General features: G+C 42.5%; 1 protein-coding gene across 1 annotated transcript; it reads left to right on the forward strand.

Annotated features, from left to right (window-relative positions):
* Positions 1 to 8: 8 nt before the first annotated feature.
* Positions 9 to 11,398, forward strand: LOC310835767 (vomeronasal type-2 receptor 26-like; the record flags this gene model as incomplete). The annotated part of the gene is made up of 5 exons (XM_083720729.1): positions 9 to 205; positions 1,126 to 1,417; positions 7,604 to 7,828; positions 8,711 to 8,837; positions 10,377 to 11,398. The coding sequence occupies 5 exons, from the start codon at positions 9 to 11 to the stop codon at positions 11,279 to 11,281; spliced, it is 1,746 nt and encodes a 581-aa protein (XP_083576855.1). The 3' UTR covers positions 11,282 to 11,398.
* Positions 11,399 to 11,782: the final 384 nt, after the last annotated feature.

Here is an 11,782-nt window from a genome sequence, read left to right on the forward strand (position 1 = left end):
TGCCTAAAATGATCCTGCTGCTAATATCGCTTCACTGGTTTTTTGGGGTAGTAAAGTCTGAATATGTAGACCTCTCATCCCTACGAACACCTCCAAATAATTATCACAGTTCAGGAGATTACTTCATTGCTGGAGTTATACCTGTGAGGACAGCTCTGTATCCAACCCATGACTTCAAGTCTGACCCTGTCCATGACTTCATCCCGTAAGTGTTACTTGCTGTTAGCTTTAAATTGTTTCCAGTCAATTCCAATCTCCCCTGCTACAGTTTGTATTCAGAATCAGCAGCAGATTCTTAAGCAAATTGGTTTTGAAAAGTGATGTGAAAGGTGAATGGAGAAGTGGAGGATTCATATGGAGAGATGAAGGAAATACGCTCCAGTGCTCACAATGTTGTTGTTGTTTAGTCGTTTAGTCGTGCCCGACTCTTTGTGACCCCATGGACCAGAGCACGCCAGGCACTCCTGTCTTCCACTGCCTTCCGCAGTTGCGTCAAACTCATTTTAGTAGCTTCGAGAACACTGTCCAACCATCTCGTCCTCTGTCGTCCCCTTCTCCTTGTGCCCTCCATCTTTCCCAACATCAGAGTCTTCTCTTCTCATGCGGTGGCCAAAGTACTGGAGCCTCAGCTTCAGGATCTGTCTTTCCAGTGAGCACTCAGGGCTGATTTCCTTAAGAATGGATCGGTTTGATCTTCTTGCAGTCCATGGGACTCTCAAGAGTCTTCTCACAATATCCGGACACAAACCTGGGTTTTCCAAACTTATTCTTGGCAAAATACTGTCCCCGCTTTGGTGAGATATGAGAGATGCTGTTTCACACAATTGTTGGTGTGAGTAACTCAATATGTTCTTTTCCATAAGTTATATAAAAGTTCCAATTCTGAGTTGGGAGCAGATCAACCTTATTTGTACTGTAATATGCAATTTTACATCATAAGGAACTCATTCTCTGAGTGTTAATTCTTCTGTAGTTGAAATGTCACCATTCCCACAAAAAGCGAGGTAGCATCAGACTTGGGGGAACTCCAAAGTTTGCAAAAAATAAAATTTAGGAAACAAAATGTCAGCCAGATGCAACAGGTAGATGGTAGATGCTCGATGCTCAATTTCCTTTTCATTCCAGGATACTGGAAAGGAATTATGAACACATCCTGGCCATCTTGTTTGCCATTAATGAGATTAATGAGAATCCCAAGCTCTTACCTAACATCACCCTTGGCTACAGGATCTATGAAAATTGTTTCAGTGCCAGGACAGCCTCTGAAGCCACCATAGACCTGTTGTCTACTAGACATTGGATGGTCCCTAATTTCAGGTGCGGAAGGCAAGGCAAGCTCCTGGCTGTTATTCAAGGAGGGGACTTTGAAACCTTTTTCCAGATGGCAGCCATGCTAAACATTTACGAGGTCCCTCAGGTAGGGAGAACAATGTAGGCTGGGCAGAAGAAATCCTAGACCAAATGCCTTAACTCTTGTGATTGAAAGTGGGGTTTATTTATCTACTTGCATTCAAACTGCTAGGTTGGCAGGAGCAGGGACCAAGCAATGGGAGCTCACTCCATCGTGGGGATTCGAACCGCCGACCTTCTGATCGGCAAACCCAAAGCTCTGTGGTTTATTTCTTTGCAAAATGGGTTGCATTTCTAACTAATATCTGAAGCTTGTATTTCAGATGGCTGCAAAGATATTCTGTTAACCTACAATGTTTTGGACTTGTTTTGAACCATTTTTAATCTTGAATTTTAAATCATTTAAACATTCCCTGGAATATTATCTTGAAGAACAAGAAATAAATAAAATAAGAACATCAGTATAGCCAGTGAGAAGTAAGCAAGCACCATTGAGTTCTTGGTTTGGGACATATGTGCAGAAAAATTGTGTAGGGATGATAAAATGTCCAAATCCGATAAACGTTTAGAAAATTGGTGATTTCTATCACCATTGTAAAATGAAGGCCAATTGTGGAAAATGAAAACAATATTCAAGTGGAAAATGCAGCAAACTTTGGTTGGTTTGGAAAAGTTCATACAGTTGTACTCTAAACTGTCTCTAGAGGCAGTTCTGTAAGGGAACCAAATGTATATTGATGGGAAAGAAATATCAACAATCCTATACCCACTTTCCTGGGAATCAGTCCGATTGAAATCAGTGGGACTTTACATCTGAGTAGACAGACATATGTGAGGTTGTGCTGTTAAGTAGAAGGCATTGTTGACTAGCAATGTTATTTCCAACACTAAACATTCTTTCCTTTCCTTACTAGCTGATTTACGGTTTTGTCAATAATATTCTGAGTGATGAAATTCATTTTCCCTCTTCCTACTGGATGAACCCCAAGGAAGCTCCACAGTTCAAGGGGATAGTGAAATTGCTGTTGCATTTCAGGTGGACGTGGATTGGTCTCATTGCTCCAGACAATGATGGCGGACATCAGTTTGTGAAAACCATGAAGGCTGAGGTTTCTGGGAGTGCTATTTGTGTAGCCTTCACATATGCAATCCCACGGATATTTTCTGTTGAAATGAATGTTCCAAAAGACATGCTTTTAAGTTGCGTAGCCCATCTGACTCAGAGGAAAGCCAACGTGATCATTTATTACGGCGATTCCGAATCAATGTTTCTGATGCCACACGGGCTGAAGGAAGTTGAAAGACAAAGCAATGCCACTGTAGGGAAAGTCTGGATTTCCACAGCACTGTGGGGCTTCACCTTAACCACATCTTTCTCATACTGGGACATGACTTTCTTCCATGGCGCTTTGTCATTTGTCTTTCAAACGGACAAGAGGATAAAATCCCAGAAACTTTTCTTGACTGAAGATTGGGTTTTCCTTGATAGTGTTTGGCCAGGCATATTTGAGTGCTCTCATACCCACCACAGATGGTCAAGGAAAACTTGGGAAAGGTGCATGCGGAGGGGAAACCTCCCCAAGGATGGGATGGTGATGTCTGCTGAAAGCTACAATATTTATAATGCTGTCTATGTCGTGGCACATGCCTTACATGCTCTGATCCCACCTGTATCTCACCACATGATGACTGCAGAAGAAGGTATACCGGGCCTTCTGAGTGTAGAGCCATGGCAGGTAAGAGTAGGAGAGATTCATTGAAATCACAACTGAAATAGCAATAACGTGTTTGTTGTTGTCACACACTGTTTTCTTTCACTTGGGCCATTTGTGCACCATAGATTTAAAGCACTCCTGTACCACTTTAACAGTCATGGCTTCCCTCAATGAATCATGGGAACTGCAGTTTTTTGGGGGGTGCTGAGGATTGTTAGAAGACCCCTATTCCCCTCACAAGGCTACAATTTGCAGAATTCCCTTGGCAGAGGGATAGATTGTTAAAACAGTCTGGGAATTGTAGCTCCGTGAGAGGAATTGAGGTCTCCTAACAACTCTCCTTCACAAACCACAGTTCATTGGATTCTTTAGGAGAAGACATGGCTGTTTAAAGTGTTGAAAGGCAGGCAAGAACTCCTGCTTATGTACACATAATAACTTAGTTCCATCTACCTCACAAGGTTGTTGTGGAGAAAGAAAGAAAAAGCAGGGAAGGCAATGGGCACATCCCTGAGCTCCTGGACAGAAAAGCAATATACATCTCTAGAATGTAGCATTCACAGGTTGCATAGAGAAAAATAAACATGAGTGTTTTTTGGGGGGGAGGCTAGTTTAATTTCATTGTACACAGGATGTACAATGACAATAAAGGTATTATTATTATTATTATTATTATTATTATTATTATTATTATTATATAAAGCTAAATAAACATGTACAAACCCATGAAAGCAGTTTCCCCCTTGCTTTAAGCATCCCAGCCCATCGTCTCCTCATATTTTACAGTAAAATAATGAAAAACAAACATTTTATAGCATATATATATATATATATATATATGCAGGTTTTGGTGTCCTCGGGTGTCTTCCCGTGTAAAAGTTGGGGTGTCTAGGCGACGTTTCGACGAGGTCTCACTCGTCATCTTCAGGCTGGTGCTTTCGGCTTCTTGTTACTGGAACAGAGCGGGATCTCAATGTTTGAGTTCCTATAAATACTGTAGAGGGGGTGTGGTGTCTAGCCTCCAATGTTCTGGGCAGAGAGGAAGTTCCCAGGCTAGTGTGCCTTTTCTTCTTTTGTTCCTTAATTACTTGAGAGATACCTTGAGTGATTTCTTGAGTGATATCCTGAGTACCACTTAGGTGGGTCATTAGGTGTGGATTAGTTGCTAAAGTCTTTGTGTCTTGACCTCTTGAACTTTGTGAAGAGTTTTCCTGAGAAGATGGCTGTATTGCACTTAGTTGTGCTTTGGCTTGGCTTCGTGTATAGGGGCGAGCTGTGGTTTTGTGGCTTGTGTCAGCCAGATCTGTGTAGGGATTGCAGGGGGGTGCAGCATCCGGAGGTGCCACCATGGATTGGCTACTGGATGGTGTCAGTAATTCATCTGTGGAGAGGGTCTGGGTTTGGGTCTGGTGTGGTTGATTGGTGTTGGCGTTCTGTGTGCCTCTGGATCTGGTGTCAGTTTTTGTGGGGAGGGCTAATTTCCAGATGTCTGGCAAGCGGGATGTGTCGTCACGCTTGTTCATGTTGTGAACAAGCGTGACGACACATTAATTTCATGAAAGAAACAGGACACGAAATTAATTTTGCAGATTCCAAATTGCTCTTTAACACGGAACATCACCACAAGAGAATAATCATGGAAGCCATCGAGATAGAGAAACACCCTCACAACATGAACAAGCGTGACGACACATCCCGCTTGCCAGACATCTGGAAATTAGCCCTCCCCACAAAAACTGACACCAGATCCAGAGGCACACAGAACGCCAACACCAATCAACCACACCAGACCCAAACCCAGACCCTCTCCACAGATGAATTACTGACACCATCCAGTAGCCAATCCATGGTGGCACCTCCGGATGCTGCACCCCCCTGCAATCCCTACACAGATCTGGCTGACACAAGCCACAAAACCACAGCTCGCCCCTATACACGAAGCCAAGCCAAAGCACAACTAAGTGCAATACAGCCATCTTCTCAGGAAAACTCTTCACAAAGTTCAAGAGGTCAAGACACAAAGACTTTAGCAACTAATCCACACCTAATGACCCACCTAAGTGGTACTCAGGATATCACTCAAGAAATCACTCAAGGTATCTCTCAAGTAATTAAGGAACAAAAGAAGAAAAGGCACACTAGCCTGGGAACTTCCTCTCTGCCCAGAACATTGGAGGCTAGACACCACACCCCCTCTACAGTATTTATAGGAACTCAAACATTGAGATCCCGCTCTGTTCCAGTAACAAGAAGCCGAAAGCACCAGCCTGAAGATGACGAGTGAGACCTCGTCGAAACGTCGCCTAGACACCCCAACTTTTACACGGGAAGACACCCGAGGACACCAAAACCTGCATTCCTGTACCCGTGAAAATCTACGAAAGCATATATATATATATATATATATATATATATATATATATATAAAGCTGAAAATACCCTAATTCAGTGCTTTTCCCCCTTGGGGGTACTCAAGGGTATGCAGTACCGGCACCTTTTTGGCTAGAAGAAAAGCACTGCGTGCAGTTTCACAACTTTAGTTGCTGAACCACCAATGCTCAGCCTAACCTACCTCCATAGGGCTGCTGTGAAGGTAAAAGCAGGGAGGGGAACACAGTGTGCCAAATCTGACTCCCTGCGACCCCATGGTGCTGTTGTGCGCTCATCGCCTGTGTCCAATAGCACAGTGTTGTTGTTGCTGAACACCAAGTTGCCAATAATAATAATAATAATAATTTATTTATATCCCACCCATCTGGCTGGGTTTCCCCAGCCACTCTGGGCAGCTTCCAACAAAATATTGAAATACAATGGTCTATTAAACATTAAAAACTTCCCTAAACAGGGCTGCCTTCAGATGTCTCCTAAAAGTCTGGTAGATGGTTATTTCTTTGGGAGGGTGTTCCACATGGCGGGTGCCACTACCAAGAAGGCCCTCTGCCTGGTTCCCTGTAACCTGTCTTCTTGCAGCGAGGGAACCGCCAGAAGGCCCTCGGAGCTGGACCTCAGTGTCCGGGCTGAATGATGGAGGTGGAGACACTCCTTCAGGTATACTGGACAGAGGCCATTTAGGGCTTTAAAGGTCAGCACCAACACTTTGAATTGTGCTCAGAAACATACCCATTCATTATTCAGTTATGGGTGTGGGCACCAAGCTGGGGTGCATTACTGAGACTTTGGTTGGTGCAACTACATGACTACCTGGGTGGGGAAGAAAGCTTGCCATGGTTCACGGGAGCTTGTTCTCCCTCACCAGGAAACCTCTCTTTGCCTTGGAGCGGAAGTAGAGGGCCTACATCTACTGCTGCCTCTGAGAGACAGGTCAGCGCCGCTGTTGGTGTGCCACCCATTCATCTGCCCAAAAGTTTCTCAGACACGGTTTTCTTTTTCTTTGCTTTTCCTTTTCCCTCCAAGTTTTTATTTATACTCTTCAAGTTTATGCATTTCATTAGTTTTACAATCACTTTAAGATTTCAAAGTTTGACTTCCTTCGCCCTCTTCCTGTATTGTTATTTTTTAAAAATCTTCTGCATATTCAAATTCATTTAATTTGCTCATTTAATTATCTACTTTAAATATATACGCTTAAGAAACTGCAGGTTATTACAATAATCCTGCTAATGTTTTTATCTGTTTGCAATTTATCTGTAAATATTCAATAAACCATTTCCATTTTTTTATAAAAAGTTATCTTAATTTCTTATTCTTCCAGTAAGTTTCACTATTTCTGCATATTCCATAAGTTTTTGTATCCATTCTTCCTTTGCTAGGACTTCTGCTTCTTTCCAGTCTGGGGCAAGTAACATTCTTGCTGCTGTAGTAGCATACATAAATAAATTTCTATACAATTTAAGTAGTTCTGTCCCTATAATTCCCAAAAGAAAAGCTTCTGGGGTTTTTTTACCAAAGTTATTTTGAGCATTCTTTTCAATTCATTGTATATCATTTCCCAGTAAGCTTTAACCTTACTACAAGACCACCACATATGATAAAAAGAACCTTCTTTCTCTTTACATTTCCAACACTTGTTTGATTTAGATTTATACATTTTTACCAGTTTACCCGATGTTAGATACCAACGATATATAATTTTCATATCATTTTCTCTTCAACCATAACATGTTGTAAATTTTATATTCATATTTCACAATCATTCCCATGCTTCTATATCTATATTATAACTGATATCTATTGCCCAGTGTATCACTGAGGATTTTACTTGCCCATCCTTTGTCTCCCATTCCCATAATTTTATATATTTTTTAGACAGCACTTTTACATTACATTCCAACAGGTCTCTCTCCAGTTGTTATATTTGAACTCCGACACGGTTTTCAGCATGGTTCTGAAGGAATCCTCGATGATAATTCTGGGTGACTTCAACATTCAAGCGGAGGCTACAGCTATACTGAATCAATTCTAGGGCAGGGGATGTGGGAATAGAACAGTTGGAGACTGGAAATGAGAAGAGGAATGGGATCTTAATTGTTTTGCCCATTTTGCAAATGTTGGCCTTCTCTCCCTGCTTCTTATTTCAGCTTCATCGTTTCCTGAAAACTGTCCGCTTTAACAGCACTACCATGGATGAAATATATTTTGATGAAGATGAGCTGGTGGCCAGCTATGATATTGTGAATGTGGTTGTGTTTCCTAACAATACTGTTTCACGGGTGAAAGTTGGAAAGCTGGAAACCCAAGCTTCCGCAGGTGTACATTTGATTATTCACGAGGAGGCCATAGTGTGGCCCAACTGGTTTAATCAGGTGGGAATATATCCTTTGTAAACCAAACCAAAACAAAAAACACCCCCAAACTTATATAATTGTAGTTAAGAAAGTGAGCAATGATCCTGGAGATCTCCAGTTCAAATGAACAAGGAACAAATTAGCTCATCTCAGCTGTCAGGAATGAGCCAGCTCCTAGTGGAACTTTACAGCCAGCTGCAGAACAGCGAGGTTTAGATTTGACGCAGGTGGAACAGTGGCCAGTGCCAAATCCCCCAGACATTGGAATGCCAGTTGCCAAGGGAACAATTGAGAGCGGGCTGGAACACAGCCAAAGCTCTCAGGAAACTCAAACAGGTGTGAACAGACACAGAGACAGTATTGTGGAACTGGAAGCGGTTGGAGCTGATCCAATAAGTCTGAATGGGAGAGCTGCTAAACAGGAGGCAAAACAAGAGACGTAAGATGCGAAAGTTCAATATATTCCGTAGGAACTGGAGTCTTCAGAAGGGTCATCTTGAGTGATAATGTTGGCAGCTTTGTTAGAACCATCTGAAGCTATCTGTTTGCTTTTGCAATAAATCCTCCTTTTTAATTACCTACGCTAACTGTGTTATCGGACACGGGTGGCGCTGTGGGTTAAACCACAGAGCCTAGGACTTGCCGATCAGAAGGTCGGCGGTTCAAATCCCCGCGATGAGGTGGGCTCCCGTTGTTCGGTCCCAGCTCCTGCCAACCTAGCAGTTCGAAAACACAAAGTGCAAGTACTTTGCAGCACCTTAAAAACTCAGAATGAATTATGTCACATGCTCTTATGTTATGATATATTTTGTTTGGGTTTCCATCACTTTAGAAGGTTTTAGTAGCCACAGACAAAGCAGAAACTCCTCAAACCCTATTTGTTTTCTTGGTGCCCTTCAGACAAGGCCTCGTTCTACCTGTGCAGAAAGCTGCCAACCCGGATCCAGCAAGGTGGTGCCCGAAGGACAACCAATTTGCTGCTATAATTGTGACCCTTGCGTGGAAGGATCCATTTCTACCAAGGCAGGTAAATGATTTTGTAGGAACAGCAGACTCTGGGAGACTGAGGAGGAGGTTCAAAATGAATGTAGTCAAGCTAGGCCAGAAAAGAATTCTGGCACAATCGGGACGATTTGCAAAACGGAGATCCAGAACACCAAGGTGCTGATTTTTCACAACACCTTTACATTTTTAATCTTCCGTTCTTGAGAATCAGTTCCAGGGCAATAATTTGCCTAATGCAATGTAGCCCCAAAGAGACTGAAGTTATAGCTTGTTCCCCTGCTAGGTACTCTCAGAAAGCCTCTGCAGCACCACATTCACCCATTCAAGCCACTAAACAGCATGTGGTCTGTGAAGGCTATTGACCATAATAGGGTTGTCCATCCCTACAACTCCTTTAACACTCAGGCTCTGGGTTGCTCTGGATGGGCCATATCAGTGGCTGTCTCAACCCAATTTATCTCAAGCCCCCCATTGCCATGTCCTGAATCAGGACTTCAGTTGAATCCAGTGCATAGTTTTAGAACAGTTTTCAGATTTTATGGCTGCAGTCTTTCAATGGCACAAAAACACATCTTGGCCATTTTGCCACAGCCATAGTTCTTTTTCTGTCCAATCATGCTTCGTTCCGAGTTGTTACAATGGTATTAAAATGCTGACTTCTAGTACTATTCCATTTTTCATTATTTCAGTAAAACACATCAGTGCGCTGGGCGTTCCAGTCCATTGTCTGAAGAATTCTTTTTAGTCCCCCCAGTTGTTCCTGCTCCGATTTAGACACCGCTGCACCACATTTCTTGACCAGTGCTTTGGAAGTTCATTTTAAAAAGGAACTGGTTTCAGTTCAAGTTACCCCCCGCCCCCCAAAAACCCCCGAGCTGGTTCACTTCACGTTCAGTCAAGAGAACTTGTTTAACTCACAAAAAGCAGGTCTTCCATGACTCACAGCCAAGATTGCCTCTGGCCTCTTCAGCAGCCTCAACTTTTGTAGCTGGAGTCAGTTAGGGCCCTATCCTCTCAGACCTCTCAGGGAAAAGGGCTGCAAGGTGGGGAGCAGGTCCTCCACGACTTACAACCAAGATGGCTTACCCTGTTTAATTTGTACCAGCCAGGAAACTGTTAAACGGATTTCCATTTCACTTCTTTCTTTTAATGAAAGCTAAGTGTAATGAAAGCTAAGAGTATGGGGTCTGTGGGGGGTTGAACACGAGGATGAACTATAAATTGTTCAAAGTTCTAGCCTGGAATGAATTTAATGTGTCATTAATTCACCCACAACTATGGCAACTGTATTATTCAGATATTTTTTAACTAGTTCAGCTGAACCAATTCATTCAAAGCACTAATTGTGGCCTTATGTAGCTCAACATCAACTCATTACCTGATGAATAACTATTTCTCCTGGTGTTCAGCTATGCTCCTCATTCAGGATGTGAAGTAAGAGGCAGAATGTTGAGTAAAACTACACAAAAGCAAATCAAGCGGCCTCATTTATGTAGGGAGATTCTTGTTAATAAGGAAAATTATTGACATTCGATGTACTTAAATTATTAATTCCTTTCAGATGAAGACCATTGTCATCAGTGTCCAGAAGATCAATACTCAAACGATGACAAACATCAATGTATCCTCAAGACTACAGTCTTCCTCTCCTATGAAGAACCTCTGGGGTTTACCTTGGTTTTCTTTGCCCTAATTTTGTGCCTAACCACAGGTTCTGTTTTGGGAATCTTCATTAAAAACCAAGACACTCCACTTGTTAAAGCCAACAACCAAACTCTCACTTACATCCTCCTTGTTTCTCTCCTGCTTTCCTTTTTGTCCTCCTTTCTATTCATCGGCCAGCCTCAAAAGGTCACCTGCCTTCTCCGTCAAACTGCCTTCAGCATCATCTTCTCAGTTGCCGTCTCGTCTGTGCTGGCAAAAACTATAACTGTGGTTTTGGCATTCATGGCCACGAAGCCAGGGAACAGCATCTGGAAGTTGGTGGGAAAGAGTTTGGCAAACTCTATTGTCCTCTTCTGTTGCAGCATTCAGTTTGGCATCTGCATTGCTTGGATTGGAATCTCTCCTCCATTCCCAGAACTGGACATGAATTCACAGGTCAGACAGATAATACTGCAATGCAATGAAGGGTCCATCGCTATGTTTTATTGTGCCCTTGGCTACATGGGCCTTCTGGCTGCAATCTCTTTTACTGTAGCGTTCTTAGCCAGGAAGCTTCCTGGGGGTTTCAACGAAGCCAAGTTTATCACTTTCAGTATGCTAGTATTTTGCAGTGTTTGGGTCTCCTTTGTGCCAACGTACTTGAGCACCAAGGGGAAATCCATGGTGGCTGTGCAGATCTTCTCCATCTTGGTTTCCAGTGCTGGGTTACTGGTTTGTATCTTCCTTCCCAAATGCCACATCATTGTTCTTCGGCCTAATCTGAATACAAAGGAGCACCTAATGATGAAAAGGAAAAATTAGGGTTGTCTAAAATGTAGGCCCCAGTCCCATTTCAGAGGTGAACATGAGGAGCCAATGAATTCAGATATTTGGGGTGTGGGGGTGTTTTAAACACATAAAAAACCTTAGTATGACACAGCCATTTTTCCTGAGAGCAATTTCCCCTGAGAATGGTCTACTGTTCTTTCTAGGGGTATTCTGTGTATGATGTCAAACATGCAACAGGGATACTTTCATTTACTTTCATTATTTCAATGGAAAACATATGTTTCTCATTAAAATGTGACTTTATTACAATACAATGTTAATAAAACAGAAACACTGAGCAAGGCCAAGGCCATATTAGTCTCTAGTTGACCTCTGAAACCTTTTCCAGGCACATCATGGGAAACATCTCCTGAAGACTGAAGGCTGTGGCTTAGCTGTTAAGCACCGATAACCACCCAAATTGATTTGTCAAAAGGAACATATATTTGTATGAATGACTTGAATCTTGGTAGGTAGATTTGGGTACTGGGATTG

This window comes from Podarcis gaigeae, assembly GCF_964106915.1.
Source record: "Podarcis gaigeae genome assembly, chromosome: 2".
NCBI classification, from domain to species: domain Eukaryota; kingdom Metazoa; phylum Chordata; class Lepidosauria; order Squamata; family Lacertidae; genus Podarcis; species Podarcis gaigeae.